A 24,797-nucleotide genomic window follows, 5' to 3' on the forward strand; every position below is an offset into this window, starting at 1 on the left:
CGGCACGACGCCGGCTATTTTCTTCTACGACACTGCCGCAAATCCAACTCCAGAGTCGTGGTGGAGGCAAACACAGGCGCTCCATGGAAACGAACACGCCGCCGGAGTTGTGTTTATTGTCATGGGTAAGTTTTCGCCGACTGTCATGCTGCGTGCTCGACACGGGATTATGTGGAGGTGTAGTTTGGATGAGTTTTGTCACGCTTACCGCTGACACTACGACAGGAACGGGAGAATGTTAACTTCGCGGTTATGCTAGCTAACGTTAGCTTAACCACGGAGGGCAAACAGCCACAACAGGTGAAGTTAGACGCACAAAAATCCGGTGAACGACAAATACATTCAAATCTATACGGCATTTAAAAAGTGGGCAAACTAGGGATTTGCTTGATGGGTTGTCTGTGTCACCTGTCAGGGAGCCAACAGCTACGGTCAGCTGGGACAGGGAGACGTGGAGGACCGCTCGGACCCTCGGCTCTGTGACGCCGCGGCTTTCAAACACAAGGCGCTCCGGGCTGTGAGTGGCGGTGGGGGTCACACAGCCGTCGTCAGCGGTAAGTTCCTCTGTAAGGCGATACTGCCGGTGTTTCACTATGTAGTTTTGAAAACATTAGCCTCGCCACATGCAAGCTTTTAGTTACGTCAAGTGAGCCACGTGAACCAGATGGACTTAGCGCCCCCCTTCGGACAAAGAAGCGCTGTCAAAACTTAGAATAAACTTTTGCTTCCTCACCCAAGACATGTACGGAAGCGGATTAGGGCCAAAACAAAAGTTTTTTTTTTTTTTTTTTTAATTTCCTTTTCACCTTGAATCTTGGTTTACTGGTATACCGTTGTGCCTTGTTTGTTTGTATATAATTGTTCAATAAAAAAAAAAGTTTCCAATTCGAGAATAAATTTGAAAGACGAGTGGAAGAAAAAAGACGCAAGTCTCATGGAGTACTTCCGTTTTTGCTTTTGCCGTTTCCTGATTACTGTGTTTTAGCCTTTTGGGATACACCTGTAGTTGGCAGCTTACGTTTAATTGTGGGTAACTGGGTTAATCCACCATTCATATCATGAAACTCAAATTTTCCACTTTATTCACAAAATGTCCACTTTATTTGCATCGATTTTATTGATAAAATTTGCACTTTATTCACCAAATTTCGTCTTTTTTTTTTTTTTTTTAACAATGACTTTATTCACCAGATTTCATCTTTTTACATCAACCTTTTTCACGAAATTTTGACTTTATTCACGAAATTCCAAGTTAAAACTCGAAAACAAAACTTCAATAAAAATCTCCTTCCTGTAATATTTTTTTCTCCTCTTGTGGCCCTAATCCTCTTTCATAGACATGTAAACAGCTTACTTAGCATAGGTGGTGTTTAAAACATGAACAGACAATTGGACCGTATTCACACTTCTGGAAAGCTATAATAACATTGATTGTATGTGTAAAATATGCAATTGCATCAGTAACAACCCTTTTTTTCTAGCATTGGAAAACACACCCTTGCAATATTTGTATTTCACTTGTGTTGTGGACCTCTGCAAGACTATTTTACCATGGGATGCCTCATACCTATGGAGTCTCACTATGGTTGGAAGTAGTGCTTCCTGAATCTTAATGGAACGCAAACCTAATCAGTGCTATTGGCAGCTGTGGCTGTGCTATTAGTGAGTGCCCAGTGTCTGCGATAATCATGCTCTAATGGCTGTTGGTATATACAGACATGTCCATGTCAGGAACCAATATGTTTTGCTATTAAATTACATTTTTACTAAGAAAAAAAAAAGTCTGTTTATTATACAAAAATGATGGTTTAAGGTTACTTTTGTTCAGCTGACTGTATTGCTCTAATAAAATGTTTTGTATTTGAAGATCAAGCTACGTGATCATGTGTAAAACATTTTTTTGGGGGCGATTTTGTTTGTACTGCACAGAGGATGGAGATGTGTTTGTGTGTGGACAGAATCACAGAGGTCAGCTGGGACTGAGCCACAGTGCAGATGTCTTAACTCTTCAGCTCTGCTCAGGCATCGGCCAGAGAATTGTTCAGGTGGCCTGTGGTTGGGACTTCAGTCTCTTCCTCACTGGTAAGAAACAGTCGCACGACGAAGGCAACACTTAGAATCAACATTAGTCCAAATCATATTTCTGATACTGATGCATACATTTTAGAAGACAAGCTTAGCCCACAAATATATATTTTTTGCTGGTGCCGTTCTGTTCTGCTATGCTGATGATGTGGACTTTGCCGGTGGATGTTTTTCCAGAATTCAGTACAACAATGTTCTAAAAAGGGACATCAAAGCCTGAATATTTCAGCATGTTTCAGTGCTTTTTTCCCCCTCTTCTGTCCCTCTGGTAGACTGTGGTCGAGTTTTGTCATGTGGCTCTAATGCGTTCGGGCAGCTTGGCGTCGGAACGACCGTCACACAGTCAGCAGACGTTAATCTCGTCGAGGTGAGCAAATTCCCAAACGGTCATGCGCCGTTTGACGCACTTTTGTCACAAATGCAATGAAGTTCTTTGAGACGCATCATGATGACTTTGTGTGTTTTGCTTGTCAGAGCCTAAAGGAGCCTGTGGTGAGCGTAGCAGCAGGACTGAGACATTCTCTTGCTGCCACGCGTACGTTTTTCTCATATCTGCTCAGTCTGTCCATGTAAGTTGATGAGGAAATACAGAATATCTTCCCTGCTCCTCCTTCAGACTCGGGTTGTGTGTATCAGTGGGGAACTGGTCTGACGAGTCATGCTAAGCGAGCGCTGAGCCTGGAGCCCGTCCCCGCGCACCTCGGCTCTGTGGTGCCCTCTCTGGTGCCAGGTGGGTCGAAATTCTGCAGGCACGTAGGTACAGAATGCAAAACCTGGAAATGCCTCTTGTGATGAATGCTTAACCGACTGTGTTTGTAGGTCTGGATCAGAAGATGTGTCGCTTGGTAACTGCAGGCTCGGTGCACTGTGTGTGCCTGACAGGTAAGACTCTGAGAGAGTGCAGTCAGACTTGAGGCATGGAAATACATTTTTAGGCTTTATGAGTTTATTGTCTAGAATAGAATAGAATAGAATAGAATACTTTGTCTGTCCCTGATGGTGACAGATAGTTTTCTTCGACAGGGCTCACAAACACATTCACATATTCCCATCAAGACACATTTTACATAAAAAAAAGAATAAATATATAAATACAAAAAAGGTGCATGCTGAAAAGTACAATGTTCTATTTCAAGGTGTTTAGGATGCTTCCAGCAGATGGAATGAAATATTTTTTGTAGCTGTTTTTCCGGGCCAGTGGGACTTTGAATAATTGGTGACGGGGATGAGAGGGGTCCTCTGTGACCATCGTGGTCTTTCTGATCACAGAGCAGTTGTGCAGTTCAGACAGGGGAGTTCAATCAGTGTGTATGTTCTCTTAAAGGGCTTCTTATTGCCTTGCATTTATTTATAACTGACTTTATTAAAAAACCTTTTTAGACACTTAAGCTCGAGTCCGATTAAAAAAAATAAACTAACCACTAACTAAGTAAATGAAAGTGGGCTCAGTATTTTCCAAGGCATTATGCAGCTCCGATGTGCTTTGCCTGATCACCGGTCTTCCTTGATTGTGTATGCGTGTGTTTATGTTTGTATTTATGTGTTGCAGGAAATGGTGATTTATTTGTGTGGGGAAGCAACAAGCACGGCCAGCTTGCCGCCACCAACACCTTCCTGCCCTCTCCCTCTCTTGTGAAGCGAACGCTGCTGGCTGGGGAGAAAGTTACTCGTGTGTGGAGCGGCTGGACGCACATCGTCGCCCAAACAGGTGATTCAACGTTAGACACACCTGTGGTCACGTCGCATTTTCCTGAAAATTGACTTAAATATATATTTTAAAAACTCTTTGTGATGTCACAAAGGGCACTGATATATTTTCCTGCGTAGTGACAACACTCCCAGCCAGATGTTCGTCTTGCCTTTGTCTCCTTCCAAGCGTATGGAGGTCCAAGAAAGCTTCGGTTTTTTACATCTTTTTTCAGGAAAAAGATGTAACCCAACATTTTAGCTGCAGGCTGCAATTGGAGGGCAAAGTAATGCTGCATCCTTGAGATTTTAAAGTTTGTGGATAAATAATCATGCGCAGCTGCCCAAGGTTGCATATGTACCGGGCAACCACAGTGTGAGGACGAAGGGAGCAGCTGGGAAGGGAATTCAAATGTATCCCCCTGTGGAGTGACTGGATTCTTCCTTCCCTGTCTGTCGTCTTTAACTCCAGAGTCTGGCAAGGTGTTGACGTGGGGCCGAGGAGATTACGGGCAGCTGGGCCGCCCGGCATCTAGCAGCCTGGAGCCGGCGGACGGTGGACACCAGGGGAATCAGGCTGTCCCCACAGAGCTCAAAGACCTCCAGGGAGCCACACAAGTAAGACGTCATGGATACCAGACAACCACCGACTCCCAATCTGTTGCTTTAGCAGTCTGTATCTGGCCAGCAGGGGGCAGCAGACACCGTGACTTGAAACAGGAAGCCCAGGCTCCTCATCGTCGTGTGTGCGGTATATTGAGCTGAAGGAGAGGCAGGCGCGCTAAGGAGCGGCTCCTCATGATTAATACTCCTCAACACACTCGCACTTTCAACGCGGCACTTTCACCTATCAGAGCTCAGCTCTTCTTCTTCTTCTTCTTCTTCTTCTTCTTCTTCTCCTTCCTCTTCCTCTTCCTCTTCTTCTTCTTCACCCCCGCGCGGGCCAATTATGCGCGAGCATCCCAAGACGGCAGCAGTTAACCCCGGCAACGGCCGCCAATAAAAGTGGATGTCAGGGACGCCCAAGGGCGAGCTGGGGGATCATCCCCCGCACTGCGCACAGATGATCGCCGCGGCGTGTGTCACGCCGCAGTCACCTTGCGCGTGTAAAAGCTAAAAGGCAAGATGGATTAGCTGAGTGGGCCATGAATCTCTCCGTGCCGGCCGGCTGTGTTTGTCCTCCCCGCCGCCGCCGCGTCCACACCCCGCCGAGTCAATATTTAGTAAGGTGTCACGTCTTTATGAGCTCCATGAACATTATTGGAGTAACAAATAACGACCTGTCAATGGCTGAGGACCTGGGTGGGGTGGTGCGCGTTTCTGTTGGTGGCCAGGGGGGTTTTTCAGGGGATGTAAACGCCCCGCCGCAGATGGAAAGGGTTAAAGAGCCACCGCTGTCTGTGCTGACTGCGGATCCTTTTTACATTTTAATGGCTGCATTTCTGCAAAGGCAAGCGCACGCTGCCGTTCTGGGGGAGTTGCATTAAGTCCGTCCGACAGCCCAGCAGCCCCGGCTGCAGCTTTTATGAATGAGCTGGCCTCTCTTGTTAGTTCCCCTTCCCTCCTGTCTGACACTGCACTGCACTGCACCGCACTGCACTGAGGCGAGGCGAGGCAAGGCGGTGTCTAATGCATTTACAGACCAAATCGTGGGTAATGCTGTTTGTGGTCGGTGCACTCTTGTTGATGCACAGTTTCCGCATTTAAAGGAAAAAGGTGGGGATGATGGATGCGATGGGATGAGATGGGGGGGGGGGCAACAACTCTCTTGCGTGACTGCAGCTTAACAGGTTTTATTTTATTTTCAGTGCAAAAGCATCTCCGCGTCCATATTTGCATAACAATGACAGGATGTTGCAGCCCGAGGTTTGGCTGGCTGGCTGCTATCGACATGCATTATTCACCGTTTTTAAAATTCTTCCCCTCCGCAGATTGCATGCGGATCTGAACATAACCTCGCCATTGTAGGTAAGACTCTTCCTTTTTTTTCTATGGTACATTGTTTGAAAAAAAAAAAAAGGCAGGGGAAAAAAACAACTTTACACTTTCAATACAATACACAACTTCACTGAAAAGAGGAAGCAGGACTTTAAAACATTAAAAGGCCTGTATTTTACAGATTTCTCAAAACAGTATATTTAGCCCTCTGTTTATAGCCTGGTGCAAACACTGGGTTTCAGCTTCCTACTAAAGATGACTTATTTGTTGCGTGTTGCGGCACAACTCTCTATACTATCTATATTCAAATCAAATCAAATTTTATTTGTATGGCATCTTTCGTGTGTAAAATGCAACCCAAGGTGCTTGACAACAATTACTTCTTTCTCTATATTAATGAAGACGCATTGAACTCCTCCATACTGAACACCCCCACCCCCCCACCCCCCCCCCAAATTACATGCTAGCATTTCAAATTCATTGCCAATGAATTCTGACCGGGAACCTGAAAGCAATTTTGCATAATGTGGTGCCTTTATGCTGAAATTATTTGTCTGTGTTTGTGTTGGGCTGCTGAAACAAACATTGGTGTCCTGACGTGTCTCAGACTAAGTGGAGGAGAAGGAAATACACACAGGTGGGTGGGGGCCATCAGCTATTTCAAGCATCCCGCAGCCGGAGAGGCACAGCGAGCAGTCTAATACATTACGGTTAAACATTAGCGTGGAATATTAATCCTTCTGGTAATGCTGTGGAGGATTTCTGAGGTCATCTCATTGCCTTGTGGCCTTTGCATCAGGAAGTAATTACAGCGTGGCTAGATGGGTATCAGTGACACAGGCAATTACTACTATGGGCTGAATGAAGCACGCGCAGGCACACATTTACAGGCGCTCTTGGTTTGCGAAACTCCTTTCGCCCTTTCCAAAGTTCGGCGGATGCGTTAAAACTTGCGCTTCAAAAGCGTCTTTTGCAGCTTAAACCACCTATTAAAAAAAAAAAACCCAACAAAACAAACAAACATTTAAATATAATTATAGAACATTACAAAATGACCCCGAGGCACGGTTCATGAACAGCAAACATTGGACATGCTCGGTAAAAGGCAAATTGCCGTCCAGTTTGAACAGTTAATTGGATGAGCCATTAGAAGGAGGAAATTGTAAACACAGGCTCTCCGTCATAATGAGGCTTCCTCACAGAGCACCACCCTGCGCTGTGTGGCACAGCAGTAAACTGGGTGAGCTGCTGGGTTCCACCTGGTGCGCCTCAGCCCTGCGCCGTGGTCACCTCAGTTTTTCTTTCTTTTTCTTCTTCTTCTAAATTCTCCGCCTCCCGTCTTTGGGCACCGCGGCAGGAGCGGCGAAACAGCAAAAACAGGATCGCAAGCAGAGACCTGAGTGCTGCTATTTTGGGGTGCTGAAGTAGGTCAGGCGGAAAGGAACGGAGAGCATTGCATGCTGCTGCTGCTGCTGCTGCTGCTGCTGCAGCCGCTGCTCCTCCGCCTTCTGGTGAAATCTGTTGCACCGCTCGGCGCCGGCCTCGCGTGCACCTGAGGAGGTCCTGACCTGCCGTCCGTTAGAACTCCTCGTCGGCAGCCAGCGGCGGCAGATAGGCCAGAGACACTGTGGCGCAGCTCATCCAATCTGCTGGGAAACATTGGCGTTAATGTGGACGAGACAATGGAGCGCACGCGCGATGGAGGGGGGTGGGGGGTATCCTGCTGCGACGCCACCAGATTTTGCAAAACCCCCTGGTTTGTTTACAAGGGACCTTTGGCGTCGACTGTTTTGCCTGTGCCGAAATATTTGTCGTGCAAAGGGGGCACTTTGTTGCCATGGAAACGGTGCCGTGTCGTACTCCAGTCACGCCGGTCCCATGAATTAAAGCGCACGCTGCCGAAAAGCATCTGACGCAAAGCAGCTCCGGAGCGCGTGTAATATTTTGGAGGCCGCGTGTTTGACGCGCACGGCCGAAACCTGGCAAAGGTTCGCACCGACAGAAGCTGCTCGGCGTGGCACCTCGGCGAGCGCGACTCTTTGGTCCCGCCAATTGCTTATTGGGAGCCGAGAGACGTAAAAAGACAGAGGAACCTCCGCAGCGACAGAGAGACGGAGAGACAGAGAGACGGAGAGATGGAGAGAGAGAAAGGAATGACAACACGACAGGAGCGACACACAGCTGCAGGACTGGAACGGCTTCGAGACGCGTTGCCCTGCAGGAAGCAAGCTCGTTTTCTGTTTCCACGGCAACTGAGCCTATTGGGTAACAGTGTTGCCATGGCACGTGTCTCCTCCTCAGTGATGCAGGCCTGACCACACCCACCAACACCTCTGTGTGTGTGTGTGTGTGTGTGTGTGTGTGTGTGTGTGTGTGTGTGTGTGTGTGTGTGTGTGTGTGTGTGTGTGTGTGTGTGTGTGTGTGTGCTAATTTTATCGCTCCCATCCTGCTGCGGCCGCCGCCTCCTCCTGTTGTCAGCTCCTCTGACCCTTGACCCCTCTCCTTTCCAGGGGGCCGTCTCCTCTCCTGGGGCTGGAACGAACACGGCATGTGCGGCGACGGCTCGCAGGTGGACGTCCCTCGGCCGCGCCCGCTCCCCGGTCTGGAGCCCCTCCTGATCGGCTGCGGTGCCGGACACTCGGTGGCGGCGTGCGCTCGGAACCCGGAGTCGACTTAAAGGCGTTCGGGCCCCGGCGGGGAGATTTATTCACTGCCTCGGCGGCCGGCCTTGTCATGATCACTCTCGCTTTCCCGCCGCCGCGCCGACGGGACTTTCACGCCACAAGCGGACAGGCTGAGTTATGCGGACCCGTGGTTCCGAGGCCATCATGTGTCGGAGCGGCTCGTCACTTTGATGGACGTGCCGCGGGGCCGCTTGGCGTGGCGCGGCCTGGCGCCCTCTGCAGGCTCCCGGTGCACCTGCCACGTGCGACTTCCCGGACGAAGCCGTCGCGGGTCGGGTGAAGGATGGGCCGCCTCTCTCCACCTCGCCTATTTTATCGCAGTGATCTTTGAACGTCACGGCGGCAGTCAATCAAATCCCTCGACACTGATTTACCCCTTCGTGCACCAACACTTTAGTATTTTCACCCTGTGACGGCCGTCCCTCACTCCTGTACGGACGCTCGGTCGGCCCGCGCGGAAACCTCTGACACCCTGTTTGTCTAATTTGAGCGGCTTTTACACTCTTAACTTCTTTAATCCCTCTCTGGGGAACTTTGCGCGCCACACTTGACCCGACTCGCATATTTATAAGCTGCGGTTTCCGCAGCGCAGCAGCCGTGACCAACTGCAGGCCTGAAGCCAACGGAGCGGTCAAGGGCGAAAGGCAGGACGATAAACGTGTCAATATCCTTGCCGTAGTTTTCCTTTCACCCTCCCCTTTTTATTTCCATTTAAATTCCCTATGCAAATCACAAATAAAAACACCTGGATCCCTGAGATTATGCTTTTATCAAACGTATTTATTGCAGAGATTATTTTTGTTGTTTTTTTTGTTAAAAAAAAATAAATTAACACTCATTCAAAGAAATGATAATGTCTGGTGTTTTTCTCCTCTTTTATTTATCACTATTTATTGTACAAGCCTCAACTGTATTTGTCAAAAACACACACAAAAAAAAAATCCCCTAAACAACAAACCAGTCAGAACGATCACTGAACACCTTATTGAGATCACTAACCACAAAATACAGTGTTCAAAACACACACTCTGAAGTCTCACTAGACGGCACACACGAGTTGCCTCTAAATTGTGCAGTTGATCCTGCTTTGTGATAACTGCTGTCACTCATCATTATTATTATCATTACCAGTATCGTTATCATTATTATTATTATTACTATTGTTGTTATGATTATTATTTTGTCGTGTTGGACAACGACCAGTAACATCGTCCCCCTCTGGCGTGTTTTCAGTTCTGAGGTCAGATCCAGTTCTGCTGTACCGGACAGCACACAGACGTCAGTAGGTTTGTTGGCAGTGTGTTTGCAGTTGTTTGGTAAAAAAAAGAAAAAAGAAAAGAAGTTGGTCCTTTTTTTTTTTTTTTAATCGTTTTTTTTTTTTTTTTTACTTTACCACGCAAACAATCAGACTGTACCTTGTAACCCTAACATTTGAAATTTGCATGGCCCGTGGTTTTTGTCTAGAGGCGGATGGGATCTGGGCTCCTGACTGTGTCTGTGTGCCTTCTGAGAGAGCTGAATAGATTCCACTCAGTTTCAGAATGGTGAGAAATGTGCAACCTAAAATGTAAAATCTAGATCAATTCATGGTGTGGCTTCTACTGATGGTGGCAAAAGAGAAAATTGCATAACAGAGGCACTTGTCCGGTATGACGTGAATAAAATTTTGGCATTCGTTAGTATTTTGTACTAAAATACCACATGTGCACAGAAAAAAAAGAATAGATACTATTCGACACGATTGTCAATTTAAAAAAAGTCATAAATAAGTTTGTCTCTGTTTGTTAAAGTTTTGTCTACGTATTCGATATATGTCATAAGTTTGCATGCCATAATGCAATAACGCCTCTTTAGTAGTGTAAATAATAATAGTATAGTAGTGGTGCTCTGTAACTGCAGTATGACTTAAGTATTTTCGGTGGATGATTTCTTTTTTTCTTTTTTTTTTGATGCATAGAAAAAACTATCAAAGGAATGTCAAAAGTCTGCTGGTGCAAAAAGTGCAAAAGTCTAAAAAAGGTGTGGACATGACAGTGCAAAGTTGATGGTTTTTCTTAGTAACTGCCTGGCGTGGCAGGTGGTTGTGGTGGTGGGCGTGGGCGTGGGCGTGGTTGAGGGCGGCGGGGGGACTTGTTGGGGGGGGGGGGCGCAAGGGTGGAGAAGGGGGAGTAGAATCGGAGCAACTTTTTTTTCTGTTTGTTTTTGTCTGTCCGTCAACATAAAGAGAAGCACACAAATATTTGATGGTCACTCAGGAGAAAAAACATTGGTACACACAACTTCAGCACACATAAAAAAAGCGTATTTACAGCACTGGCACACACCGAAATAAATAAAATAAAAAAAAAGTAGGCACACAAAAAAGTTACAAACACAGTAACCAGTCACAGATACTGAGCTACATAAGGCTTGACAACAAAAGAAACTTCCTCGGTGCTACATCTACGCTGAGTTTTGTGATGCACAGGTTGTCACACTGTCACACCCATTGAAAAATACACACAACAACAGCTACAGGACTATCAGGTGGGTGATGGGCCGTTATGGGTCATACACATAGTGGTTGGCACACCATGGTTCATAACACAAACTGACTCTGTCGGTTGTCTGCTCCGGTGCTGTCGCTGGGTCTCTACAAACATATAAAAACAAAAAAACAATAACAAAAGGAAAATTATTACACAAATTATGCCACGACGGGGTGGAGATGACGGTGGCGATGGAGGAAGGGGGCACGGAGAGCGGTGAGAGATGGCGCTAACAGCTGTCAGAGAGGAGGAGGCAGAGGGCGGGCGGGCGGGGTAGGGGTGGGGGGGGGGGGTTCAGAGAGAATGTGCTCCGCTTGGTCGTCATGGCAACCGGCTGGTTGACCATGTTGTCTCCCATGCTCAGCCAAGGCATCAGACAACGCACCGTCTGTGTGCAAAAGGTTTTTTGGGACTCTGAGTCGGTTCATAAAAAAACATGCCCAGTCATGCTGCGTTCGCACGGGGTCGACGCGGGTGTACGCCCCCCCCCCCCGCTTCGCTCACCGTCATGCGTGTTGTTACACTTTGCATCATGCTTTCGCAAGTCACCCCCCCCCCAACCCACTGTTTGAACGGTACCGCTCTCCTCGGCACCCGGGGCACGCGACCGAGAGGACCAGAGGGCCAAACAGCAGTACAGGAAAGAAAGAGTCTAAACGCTCGTTGTGTACAAAATTTATTTCATGCAAGGACTTTAATATTTACATGTTTTCTTTGAGTATTTTTTTTTCTTTGCATAAATGTAAAATACATGCATTTACCTTTCCCCAAGTACAACCACATCCCATACTGTGTCGCATTGCACTTTTTTTTTCTCTCTTTTTTGAACTGCATGATTCAGTAGCGTCTCTTCGCAGCGTCACATCGACTCTTCACAAGGTTTGTTTGCTGTTTCCTTTATTCTTTTTCTTTTATTTCTCTCTCCTTTTGAAATATAGAACGTCCATTAAATTACCACAAGAGACACGACTCAGCGCAACCAGAAAAAAAAAAAACTTAGGATGAGTGTCTGTACTTAGATATCTTTCTCTCTAGAAACTAGCATCTCCTGCTAATTGGTCAAAATAAATTTTGATAAAGTGCCCTGAAGGAATTGTGCATAATAATTGGAACAGGAGCAATACATGTAACAGCAACAATATTGGTATATATATTTATATATATATGTTTTTTTTTTGTTTTTTTTTAATCAATATACAAACAGACTGCAGGATTGTGACATCTCTGGTTGAATGCAACCAAATTGAATCAGGCTCTGTTTATCAATAATTTGTGCTTTTGTTTTCAGAAAATAATCTTTGAGACGGAGGGAATATAAAGTCTCTATCTTAGTATTTTTTTTTCTCCTTGAGGCTCTACTCTGATGTATTTCATCTGTATCACAATAATAACCAAAAGGGCAGTTCAATTTTGTACTCTAATTAAGAATACAAAGGTGGTGCAACAGGAATAAGGCGCACCGTACAAAAAGCTTCCGTTACACTGTTATGAGCATGGTATAAAGTGTATTGATGCTACACTAGGAACACTTAATACATGATGTCGTGCCAATCTAGCACTCGCCGTTGACTTTGCCTCGTCAGGTATGAAGGCACCTTTGTTTTGAAATTTGTCAGTCCCGCCACAGTTTGGGCAGCAGAGGCAGCTGCAGTCCACCGATAGTACTGAAAAACTGTTGACTAGCAGTAAATCTACTCGTATATATATAGAAACAAACTGTTTATGCTCATAACAGCATGAGTTGGCTTTATGACAGACGGTTCAAGTTAAATAGTGTCGTCTTTAAGTGGGAGCTCCCAGTCAATTAAACACAAGAGAATTCAATGAATAGATTTTGGGGAAAGGCAAAGAATGGCGGCTACATGAAAATCTCTGCTAGCACTGAGTCTCTGGTAAAGCTGTCTCAAAATGCATAAAAATATGACAAAGCTTTTGGAGCTTTAGAGAAAGGAAACAAAAAAGTATTTTTTTTTTTTCTCTCGTACAGGTGCTGCGATACAGTTAGCGTCTTGTTGAACATAATTTCTCATGCAGTTCATGCAAAAATGAACAAACATTTTTTTTTTTTTTAGTTCCGTTGACATTGGATTTTTTCATCACTAGTATCATAGGAATTGTCATCATCTCCATATTGCATTGGACATCATGAACATCACGCTTGAAATACTTTGTCTCTCTCGCTCTGTCTTTTTTTTTTTCTCTCTCTCGTCTGTTTGTGAAAAGGTCGCCACGGCGAAAACACTGAGTGTCGTCTGGACTGAACTCTTAGAACGGTAACGTCTCTACTTTGCAACGTGACAAAGCACTTGAGAGGAGTTTCCCTTAACAGCTGGCAAATACTGGATATGTTTAGAAGCCATGTGTTGGTAATGTCCAGCATAGTGTTAGCAGGTGGTGGGGGGGAGGGAAGGGGATGGGTGAAGGTTACGTCTTATGAAAATTTCTCTCAAATTAAGAAAAAACTGTAAAAAGCAGATGGGATTTAAAAAAAAAAAAGTTACTGGAAGAAAGGGAGGTTGGGGGGGGGTGCAAGATCAAAAGCAACAGAGCAACAGGCAATGGCAAAGAAAAAAGAAAAAAGGAGGGGGGGACAAAGTGGAACTAGCTTGCAGGTTCCAGGTACGGACAATGCTTTTGTCCGCAAAAGGGGTGACCCATGCAGAGTAGCACGTGTCCTATGTTTTTTTCTACTCTATAGGATAAGATGACACACCCAAGGTGAACACTTGGGCAGCTTGGCTTTGAAGCACAATAAGAGTACAGCTCTTAAGAGGAAACAAATAAATACAACTCAAAGAAAGCAGCGGGAAAAGGCAAGTGTAAAAAAAAAAAAGTCAAAATAAAGGTAATTTGACAGGAAGGAGGAGGAAGAGGAGGAGGAGGTGGAGGATTGTGGACTGGCCCTCCAATGGCATTGTGTCTGCTACTCAACCATGCTACATAATGGATGGGATGGGAGAATGTGAGTGCTGCATTAGACAGGGTGGGCTGCAGGGCAGGGCGGACACTGAGGACACTCCAGAGGCATCCCCGCTCATGCCAGACATGCTGTTAAGGCTCCAAGGCTTTTCATAACCTTCAGTTGAAAAACAGAGAACGTTCTGAGTAACACTGCAGCACTGAATCCACGACAAGAAGGTGTTTTTGTTGTTTTCTAAAAATCTGTTTTTTTTTTGTTGTTTTTTGTTGGTGCTCCTCGCTGGCAATGCTTCTACACCTGTTGCTTTCTTGTTTTTGTCTCCAAAGGAACAGGTCAACACAGAGTCGAGACAGATTGTTACTCTCCATGCGTTGAGTGCATCCGGAGTACAAGAGCATGCACCGGGTGGTACTGGAATGGTTCGGAGTAGAACACCATAAAAGATCCAGGTAGGTGAGAAAATAAAAATCTGGAGGGGAGGGGGCGGGCAGGTAGGCACCTCCGGTAGGGAATGTGTATTTGTAAAAAGATTTTTTTCCATGTGTATATATGTATATATATATATACATATATACTGTGATTTTATCACAGGAATGTTTTTGAAGTTGAATTTTAAAATAATTGGAAAAAAAAAAAAAAGGTCCGAACTTGAATCAAAAGAGAGAATTTCCAATTTGAGCTCTCACAGATGCTCTGCTTGTGTTGTGCTCCTTCACCATACTGATAGCACCCATCAGCAAGACACTTCATGCAACCGTCATGGTCAAGAGGAATGTACTCAAAGGAGTCAGCATCGTCCTGCATGGTTATTTCTCATATTAAAAACACATATACATAACATGGTACACGCATTGCACGTAAACACTCGGCTCTTATAGGCATGTAAAGACAAACACATTCTAGATCTTAGAAATCTGCAAAATAGCCTCTTTTGCTCGTAGATAAATAAAGTAGGGGTGTGTTACATTATGGATGGTATCAAAAAATATATTGTCTAGATGTGGACGCTTACTAAATTACTGGCATTTGTGGTGATTGTGCTTGGCCTGAAGAGATGTGGGTGAGAATAATATATACAGTTCCCCAAGGGATGACTGAGGAGAAGCAGCGGTGAGGTTCGCAGTTGTGTGTGTGTGCGTGCGTGTGAGTGTGTGTATGAGTGAGTGTCTGTGTGTGTGTGTCTGTCTCAATGTGCCTGTGAAAAAACTGAGGTGTAACACTCAGCGAAGAAGTAGGGGAGAGGGGAGAAGGAGAAGAGAAGAGCGTGCCCTGCCTACGGTCTACAGCGTGTCAGTGTCTCACAGGGCCCTGTGATTGGCTGTTGCTGTACGTACCCCTCCTCACTCTGCCCCCTGTGTGGTTGGGGCGTTCAGCAGTGGTGACCAGGAAGCAGGGCCGCTCTCTCTCGCTGGGGCTGAAGATCTCCTCCGGGGATATGGCCTGGTCGATGTGAGGGCAGTCTTCGTTGGCCAGCGCCGCGTTCGCCGCCTCGCCGTTCAGCTTGGAGTCTGATTGAAGGAGGGCGGCACAAAAGGGAAGCAGAGAAAGACAGAAAGAGAGAGAGAGAGAGGGAGAAAATAAATCTGTTTTCACACATTGAGGGACGATTTGTAGCTTGTGCATTTTTTAATATATTTTCCGTTTTTGCACGGCGCAGCCTAAACGCACGCGGGGATACACGCCGCCGCGTTGCTGCCTAATGTTTACCCCGACGCTCTGCTCGTGTTTGTTTCAGGCCATCAAAAGGTCAATGTATCTTTGCCCCGGCGCCGCGGGAGAAGTGACTTCTGCTTACATGATCTTTACATGACAGACACGCGATGACTGCAGAACTCAGTGAGTCTCAGGAAAGAGGACTGGACGCCTTTGCTTTGAGAGTTGCTAAATCAATAGCGGAATTACTCACAGTCTCCCTGTTTTCCTGTCCGCAGTGCGGCAAGCTTTTCATCACAAATCTTATCGATTGGTTTTTTTTTTTTTTTTTTTTTTTGGTGGGAAAACTCATTTGGTAGACTCTCAAGTCTGAGACCACGGCTGATGGAAGTGTAGGAAGAGGGAGGGGTATCGGAGACAAGTGATGAGCCTGCTCTCGTCCGTGACTCTTACCTTGAAACTTTATCTCGAAAACGTCGTCGTGTACGATGGGACTCTGTGGTTGGGAGCTGATGCTTGACTTACAGAAGTTTGGAGAACCCGGCTGAGGTGCCCGAGGGATGTGCCTGTTTTTTTTCTTTGGTAGTTTCTGCTTTGCCATGGCCAGCGAGTAGTACATTCCAAAGTTGTTCACAATCACAGGGACAGGCATGGCGATGGTCAGCACGCCCGCTAGGGCACACAGGGCACCCACCAGCATGCCGGAGGTGGTCTGAGGGTACATGTCGCCGTATCCAAGGGTCGTCATCGTCACCACGGCCCACCAGAATCCGATGGGGATGTTCTTGAAGTGCGTGTGGTCGCTGGCTCGGGGGTCATTGGGGTTGGCGCCAATCCGCTCGGCGTAGTAGATCATGGTCGCAAAGATGAGGACGCCGAGGGCCAGGAAGATGATGAGGAGCAGGAACTCGTTGGTGCTGGCCCTTAGCGTGTGGCCCAGCACCCTCAGTCCCACAAAGTGACGGGTCAGCTTGAAGATGCGCAGGATCCGCACGAAGCGCACAACCCTCAGGAAGCCCAGCACGTCCTTGGCAGCCTTGGACGAGAGGCCGCTGAGGCCCACCTCCAGGTAGAACGGCAGGATGGCCACAAAGTCGATGATGTTCAGGGCGTTGCGTACAAAGTCCCACTTGTTGGGGCAGAAAGTTATTCGCATGAGGAACTCAAAGGTGAACCAGATCACGCACACGCCCTCGATGTAGGTGAGGTAGGCCGCCGTCTCCGTCTCCTGGTAGGTGTGCTCCACCGTCACGTTGTCCACCACCTCCAGCTCCGTGCGGTTGATGATGGGGTTGAAGGCCTCGTGGGTCTCCAGACAGAAGGTGGTGATGGACACCAGGATGAAGAAGAGCGATGCCAGCGCGACCCACTGCACGGGAGGAGCAGGCGCGGGGGCAGGAAAGGGGGTCGGAGGACAGAGGAGAACATGCAGAGGAATTAATGCAAATTGATATGTGACCACCTTGACGGACTGACTACAGTGCAACTGCCACACCAGCTTTTTCCCATCTCTCTGTCTCGAGTATGACGGTTCCAAGGGACAGGTCGGGTAAGCAATTCACGGTTTTAACAGTCACTGCAGAAACACAAATATGATTATGGGTGTGCCATGAAATGAACCCTTTTGTTTGCCTTCATGTGCAAACAGAATTAGAGGCAGCAGACTGACTAAATCCTGCTGAAATGGCAGTTATCACTGAGCTACAGAGAGACGGATCATTCATTTGCCATTAGAAAACCTGATAAAATAGACGATGTACATCTTGTGCTGTCCGACCCTGTTGTGCTGCTGCTGCTGCTGCTGTTGAAACTGCTCTGTACTTTTAAGCACAATTTGTGGACACACGGCTGCACAGACCATTTCCTGACTTTGGCTGCACATCTGTGTGCATGAGCTCATTCGAAACATTACCCTGAACTGCTTTTTCCTGCCATTGTCCATGTGAACCAAAGGGCTTATGTTGGCGAAGAATCCAGCGGGAAGCATTTAGTCAAGAAAGTGGTGGTAAGACAAAAAAAAGAAAGAAAGGCAGACACAGTCGGACACATTTTCTGACATGTAAAAAGTCAAATCAACTGCATCTTTTCCTGACTGTATGCCTCCCTTTTAATGAAGGAATATCATAACACACGTTGTCCTCTGGACTTGCTAATCGGGCATTAAAGTGCTTTGCACTATGATCTTGTTAAATCACCCCCACGTCCTCCAGCTGTCTTCACTCTGGGGTGTCACTGCGGAGGGGACAATCGATACAAGCTCATCCCTTCTTGTCTTCCTTACTGTATCTCAAGGTCAGGGCATCTCCATGGCTGAGCCTCATGCAGAATTACAGAGCGAGGCAGCGGCTGCTGCTGCTGCTGCTGCTGCTGCTGCTGCTGCGGTGCTGCGGTGGAGGGACATGAGCGTACATCAGCCCCCATGAATAAATTTCTCAGCCCTGCCATTGGTGGTCTTCCCCTGAACAAGGTCGTACCGCCTCAGTGATAAACTCTTAGGATTCATTATTATGCTTGGCACGCCCGTGACGCGACTTTATGAGAGAGCCGTATTTCTCTTAATGGCAACAGCGGCCGGCTTTGGCCCACATGTTGTATCGACGGAGCGATCGTGTTTCATCAAATTTGGGCCCCGATATTTCTGCTGCATACTACGAGGCTGTAACAGATCTAATGTTTTCTCTTTCGCTATTGATCGCGAGGCCCATCTCGTGTGATCGTAGTGTACGCTGGTTTACAGCGTGTTGCATCTCGTGCCGCTGCTGCTACGCTGCCTCAGTTGGTGGTGGCGGCGGTGGTGGGTGGCAGAAGGGGGCGGGGGGTGGGGGGGGGGCACGGCAATATCTTCGGTGGGAATCTCAAGTCGATAGATCAGAGTTAGCAGATAAAGAGGAAGACGGAAAGAGTGTATAGCTACTTAATCATCCTATGAATCACAAAAACTCGGATCGATTGTCGTCTGTTCGTGCACAAAGACGTCTTCATGAGAGTTATCGTGCTGCCTGCACTAATGCAATGGGAAGCAGCTGGGCGGGTGGGTGGGTTGGGGGTGTGAAGGGCATCCCTGTGCAGCTGGATTAGAGGTGCGGATTATCGAAGAATTTGCAGCGTCTCGCAAGTCATAATCCTCGCCAAACCAACCCCAAAAAAAAACCAATTAACACTCGGTGAGTCCGGGTTTAGTCATAGGAGCTTGTGAGCTTGTAAACAACAACGGCAGGCTGCAGTTTTGAGGCTCCAATGTGGTCAGTTGGATCAGAACTGGACAACATTTTCTCAGTAGAGAGAACAAAAGACGTAAAGGCACTAAAGGCTTTTCTCTTCCTCTGACTGGACACGTTTTAGTCAACCACTGAGGCGCCACTCTCAGCAGGACGCCTTCTCTTCTTCAACGGCCCAGTACTACTGGCATCTTTCATCTCGGACACCTACGTGGCAGCTTCTCCCAATTAGTTATTAGAAAAACAAAAACAAACGACAACTCTATAGATCTCCAGTATAAAGCATATCTAACCATCAGTTTACAGTGCACTGCTAAAACTGATCATTAGCGGACCTTCCCTACGTTTCGTAGAAACAAGGCTACAGTCAATTCAAGATCACATCACAGAGGACTGAGATGCAGCACTGTGTGTTTTAATGGCCTGGAAGGTAGTGCAAAACAAAGGCAACATCAGGAGGACTCCCGCTGTTCTCATCCCACTTTCCTGGACATGAAAGAATCGAGTTGGCTCCCTTTTGAATCTGACTGACGGATGGCTCGTCTAATCACGTTTCAAGTTTATTTCTTTTTCTTTTTTTTGAAAGGGCCTATTGCTTTCAAGTCATTCCCACGGGCTCGGCCTCAAATATATTGACATATATTGCAGATACGTGTATCTGGTGCGTCGGATTAGGTTGCAGACGTGTCTTGTTGAGAATAAGCAAAGTGCTCCACGTGTCACCGAGGCCCGAGATGGAAACCAGACCCTCATCGTGTCATCTCATCTCTGGCAATTCATCGCAATGTGCCGAGGAAATTTGCCGCTGCTTATGACCGTCTGCTTCCCATCCCACCGCGGTCGAGAGGGAGAGCAGCAGCAGTCAGCGCGCAGCTTCTGTTCCGTCAGCGGGGGCAACGCTCATGAGGATGCGTGTCAGTTCAAATCTGAATTTTTAGTATGTCATGCCTCATGTTGTGTTTTGTGCAAGATCTGAATCTTCAATTAAAAAAAAAAAAAAAAAAGCCCTTCAAGAATGCCAGCGCTTTCCCTCCAACAGCTGAAGTACACAAAATGACTAAAAGGACATTTTGTCCGGCTGATGGTACTCTGCATTTCTCCGATAAAGAGCGCTCTCGGTGCCAAAGTCTGAGACACCGGTCCAGTATCTGTTGTGTTGTTGTATCAGATTGCGTAATGTTGTATTGTCCACCCCCTCCACAGCATGTACTGTGCCCAATAACAAGTACACAGATTCTGCTGCTCGCGATGAACCACGATCTTAAATAGAACAACAACAGTTCTGAGCAGCAGTGGCCCCATCGCAAACTGGAAACTGAGCCCCTCGGGGACCAGTCCCACATCCCGGTGGATTCCATATGTTTCTGAGCGGGAGTTTAGCAGGTCATTAGAAATATTTGAAAGATTTGACGATATGTAATCTTTTAGATTCGTAAATATAGTTTCATCAAGTGAACTCAAGTCATTTAATCAATAATCAAATTCATAATCAATCATTCTCTATACAACTGGTTTTAACAACCAAATAGGGACTTGCTGCCAATTGCCTGCATTCTCCAAGTCGTGACTGCAAACTGATCTTTGTCGTCTGTGCAGCACATTGGATTTGCATCCCAGGCCTTTAGAAAGTGGCGCTGAGTGTTTCACACCTTCCTCCAGGCTCATACGCAGTGGAGAACGCAGCCGCCTGATTCCTCTCGATCACAAAAATAAAAATATACCTCAACTGCACGGCTCAGTGACGGACGCTTTTGACCTGATTTTTTCTTTCTTTCTTTCTTTCTTTCCTTCCTCCTTCGTCCATCAGCCAGCAAGCAGCCGATAAACGTCGCTGTCGCTGCCTCGACATGATGAAGTGCTCATTCTTTTAAGGCACTGCTGTCATCCGCGCTGCCACACGCTGGCCTCCGAACACCCCCCCAGCCCAACCCCCACCCCCCGACGGTTAAACCAACGCCACGTCTCATCATCAGAACGCCTCTTACAGTAAGTTATGCGCCTCAGTGACAGCGCTGCCCCATGAGGAAAGCTGACGGACGACGACTCGCTCCTTATTGGCTAACTCCCTCCCACTGTTGCCTCCCGCTGTTGCCGGCGGCCCTACAGATTCTTCACTGATGTATCCACTGTGAATGGAGGCCGTAATTAACTTTGAGGCTCAGTTCTAATTAATCTTGCTGCCCGGCCTTGGCGGAACTCTGTCAATCCCTGCTTTGTGCCTCGTCTGGCTTGACGATAAATTTAGGACACATCTGAGGAGTTTGCTGCCGGGGGGAAGTTCCCTGCATTCAGAAAACGAAACTCATCACACACAAAAATAGAGGCGGGGGTGTATCATTGCATCACCACTGGCTGCTCTCAGAGTGACAACACGTCAATACAGTTTACACTTCCTGAACGGGGCCCAATAGATAATAATTACACGCATTAGTCTGCTACATCTGCTGAGGCAGCGGGCAGCCCAGCGACCTTTGCAGGGGGTCAAAAAGAGCCAAGCACATCAGATGGTGTAAAGTCACCTCATTGTCACCATGGAGAGGCGTGGAGCCCAGATGGAAAGCTGCCCGTCGCCGAGGCCCCAGTGTCGACTCTGACACCAACCTCACTTTCGGTTTGGAGGTCTGCCACTGGCCTTCCGGCCGTGCCAAAGACCTGCTTTCCTGAAGTGATGCTGAACTGCCTTTAGCCAAGGATGAGGCCATCCTGCATCCTGCTAACTCCAGTTCCCTAAAGGGCCCATGTCTTCCCCTTTGTCTCGGTTTTTGGCCAGTGTGTGCTTCTAGCCTGTCAGCAGATTCCACCGGCTGGAAATGGTGAAAAAGTCCTTCCTGTACTTGTGCCAGCAAAAGCACAAAGGTCTGGCAATTGGCCCTTCGTGATGTTGCGAAGGACACGATTCCTTACTAGATGCTTTTTCACAGCAATGAAAATGTGCATGATGGAAAAACAACAGTTGTATGTTTGGGCAGCAAACGAGACATTTAGGAGGTGTGTCTCAAGGCAGCTGCTTGTCAAGACCTCCAAGTGGGAGAAGCTTCAAGGAGCTTTGGCAAAGGGTTGGATTAAATAATGGAAAACTCTAATCTAAAATCAAAAACAAACGTCTGCAAAACAATGGCAGTGAGTGCAGCTTCCATAATAACTGAACAGGAGAGGGGAAAAAAACAAATTTTTCTCACATGACATCACTCAGCTGAAATGCAGCATTTTTTTTAAGCGACACTGAAAGTGAAACTCTGGCTAAAATGTTGTAATGGAAGCCCCAGAACTGACACAACTCGCAGGTTTTTGACAACACCTCCAGCCAGGTGCCGCTTCACACATCTGAGAGAGAAGCAGGAGGCTAAAACCCAACAGGAAGCAGACACAGGGACAAATCTTTTTTTTTTCTGGAGGCTGTTCACTGGAGTCTGGGATTTAAGAAAAAAAAATGCAGGTTGGAAACCTGAATGGGGTATTTAGGGAGGAGGAGCATGTGATGTATGATTTGCATTAACGTGATCTTGGCGGGTGAGCTTGACTTCCCTCCCCATTTCCCCCGCACAGCCCCTGCTGGAGACCCCCTGAGAGGGCAATTTCAAGGTCATCAAAGCCCCTCTAACCTCCCTCCATCACCATCAATCTTTGCAAAGGGACAAAAAGCACCAGCCAGCTGGGGAAACAAAGAAGGGGGAAACGAGAGGAAGGTTGTGCCAACGGAAGACATCTGGAAGACCGCTCACTCACCCTTGCATATTTAGAAGAGTAAGGGTCCTCGAACAGAGCCCAGACGTACTTCTGCCAGCGGCTCCACAGGCTGCCGCTCCTGGCATCGGCGCAGTCTGCCTGCGCCAGCCTCCTCGTCATCTCGTCCGCCTCGTCCTCGCCGCCGCCGCCGCCTCCTCCTCCTCCTCCTGCGCCGCCACCGCCGCCGTGCTCCACCTCCTGCTCCGCATCGTCGTACGCCAGGTCGAGCAGGCCCCCCCCGCCGAAACTATCAAGGGCCTCCTCCGCCTCCCGGTGCTGGCGATAGGTCATCCAGCAGCATGGCTCCACGTCCGTCTCGTCGATGCCCCAGAAGGCGAGCTCCTCCTCGTACAGGGGCCCGCAGACGTCGGCGGGGCAGTGCAGCTTACCTGTCCGGTAGTAGTTGAGGATGTGCGAGAAGACGCCCGGGTGGCGGTCGAAGAAAAATTCCTCGATCTTGGCGTCATAGTCGAAGTGGTTGGGCGCGTCGGGCTCGGCCAACCAGGACAGCCGCGTGCCGGGCAGCGTGCGCAAGGTGCTGCGGTATGTCTGGTGTCGGATGCCTCCCACGTTGATCACAATGCGATCCTTGTCGTCGCTCAGGCCCATCGCGTCCCCTAGGCATTTCTCCAATAAGGTCCCTTCATCGCGGAGGAGCTAGGAACGCGCGCCGTGCGGCGGTGAGCACGCGGGGGAGAGGCGGAGGACGGGGGGGGTGGGTGGGTGTTGAGGTGGGGAGAGAGGGAAAAAAAAAGTGAGAAGGAGCGAGAGGAGGCAATTATATAAGGGAGGTAGGGAGCGCTCGCGCGCAGCCAGAGCGCTCTCTCTCTCTCTCTCTCTCTCTCTCTCCGTCTCTCTCACCCAACTATCTCTCGCCTCCCCACCACAACCACCACCAGCAGCAGCAGCAGCAGCAGCAGCACCCGCCTCCTGCTACACTGTTTCCTACAAAGCACCTGCTCGCGGAGGCTCATGCACTGCTGCAGGAGGGGTTGGTGGTGGTGGGAGGAGGTTGGGGGGGGGGGGGGGGGGGGGGATCGGCACCCAAAACGAACGTAACCAATGGCATCACCGCGGAAGACGGACGTCACATCCAAGATGTCGAGATTTGGGCAGGGAGAGAGAGAGAGAGAGAGAGAGAGAGAGAGAGAGAGAGAGAGAGAGAGAGAGAGAGAGAGAGGATAAGCACAAACACTATATCTCCTGCTCAACCAGCACACGAGGAGGAGGTGCGGTTGATTGATCCGATCGGGTCTTTTGCGTGACTTTCACAGCAAGGTGACTGCGGTGGTGCTGAGCGCCTCTCCTCCTCTGTGGCTGCCTGCAACACTCGCCTCCTTCCCTCTCACACCGACGCCCGGCTCCGCTTCCCTCTAGCTCTCTGTCTTTGTCTCTATACCGCAGAAGAAGACTTGAGCATGAAAACACACAGAGAGACCCAGACAACCCCGAGTCTCTCGGAGGAGGAAGCCCGAACACTTCTGGCTTTTGCGGGATTCAAACGGAGTCCGAGCCGGCGACTGAGCGGGAGAAGTGACGCCCTGCTGAGTGATGTTGGCGCACCGTGAGATGTGACGGAGCATGCCCAGTGGAGGAGCAGGCACGCTGTCAGATTCTCCAATTAAGGGCTGCTCCCGACTGTCAGCGCTGACAAATCCCCCAGTTGCCCCCCTCCAGCACTCCTCTCTCTCTCTCTCTCTCTCTCTCTCTCTCTCTCTCTCTCTCTCTCTCTCTCTCTCTCTCTCCAGCCGAGGGCTCGTCCTCTTTACGCACAGCCCTGACCCCTGCAGCCGTGAAAGCACAGGTCCGCCCATCACATCAAAGTCCCTCAGAAAGAGTCTGATCATACGTCATGTCAAAAGCTCCGAGATTTACCGACGTGATCATCCCTGACACCTCCGCCCGGTCGGGTGCGTGACAATCCCTCAACAGTCATACGATTTATTTTTCTTCCAATTTCCAAATCAAACAATACTAATAGTCAGCGAATGAGACTCTTTTACCATCCAGCAGAGGGCGCCATTGCTCACTTGAAATCATTTTGATTTGGTCAATTGTCAAAATGTACAAACCCAGATGTTTTCGTAGAAAGAGAAACATTTATTGTTTCTTGGGATCAACAAAGGTTAGTGAACAAGGAAGTGAAATTTTCTCTAATAGATGCATGGATGAAGTTAACAGCCCCCAACCACATAGCCCGAGTTTCCAATTTCTTTCAGCCAAACTTTTTCATATTTATTTTTTTAGAAGGATGAGTGACTTATTGAAGTTGATCTCTTTGCCTTCAGTTTTCTGTTGTGCTTTTACATAACGAGACATCAAGGCTGAGGGATTAAAGTAAAAACATTTAATGCGTTGT

The 24,797-nt window shown here is 47.9% G+C and overlaps 2 protein-coding genes across 5 annotated transcripts; one reads left to right on the plus strand and one right to left on the minus strand.

Moving 5' to 3' along the window:
• sergef (secretion regulating guanine nucleotide exchange factor) lies at positions 1–14,306 on the plus strand. Of its 2 annotated transcripts, none has more exons than XM_076027265.1 (11): positions 1–125; positions 416–554; positions 1,930–2,082; positions 2,358–2,452; positions 2,560–2,620; positions 2,702–2,815; positions 2,905–2,967; positions 3,635–3,793; positions 4,244–4,389; positions 5,703–5,739; positions 14,168–14,306. In XM_076027265.1, exons 1-11 carry the CDS (start codon positions 84–86, stop codon positions 14,269–14,271), a joined length of 1,113 nt encoding a protein of 370 aa, XP_075883380.1. In that variant the 5' UTR covers positions 1–83; the 3' UTR covers positions 14,272–14,306. The 2 variants fall into 2 exon arrangements, with proteins under 2 accessions (XP_075883380.1, XP_075883379.1); XM_076027264.1 differs by lacking the exon at positions 14,168–14,306 and adding an exon at positions 8,220–9,150.
• On the minus strand, positions 7,223–23,383 carry kcnc1b (potassium voltage-gated channel, Shaw-related subfamily, member 1b). Of its 3 annotated transcripts, none has more exons than XM_076027263.1 (4): positions 22,439–23,383; positions 15,948–16,863; positions 15,176–15,349; positions 7,223–7,355 (listed from the first exon to the last, which is right to left on the minus strand). In XM_076027263.1, exons 1-4 carry the CDS (start codon positions 23,045–23,047, stop codon positions 7,288–7,290), a joined length of 1,767 nt encoding a protein of 588 aa, XP_075883378.1. In that variant the 5' UTR covers positions 23,048–23,383; the 3' UTR covers positions 7,223–7,287. The 3 variants fall into 3 exon arrangements, with proteins under 3 accessions (XP_075883378.1, XP_075883376.1, XP_075883375.1); XM_076027261.1 differs by lacking the exon at positions 7,223–7,355 and adding an exon at positions 9,255–11,025 and having other exon boundaries at positions 22,439–23,380; XM_076027260.1 differs by lacking the exon at positions 7,223–7,355 and adding an exon at positions 11,581–13,997 and having other exon boundaries at positions 22,439–23,382.
• Positions 23,384–24,797: the final 1,414 nt, after the last annotated feature.

This window comes from Nelusetta ayraudi, unplaced genomic scaffold, assembly GCF_046127955.1.
Source record: "Nelusetta ayraudi isolate G7.1 ecotype Tasmania unplaced genomic scaffold, CSIRO-AGI_Nayr_v1 ptg000020l, whole genome shotgun sequence".
NCBI lineage: Eukaryota > Metazoa > Chordata > Actinopteri > Tetraodontiformes > Monacanthidae > Nelusetta > Nelusetta ayraudi.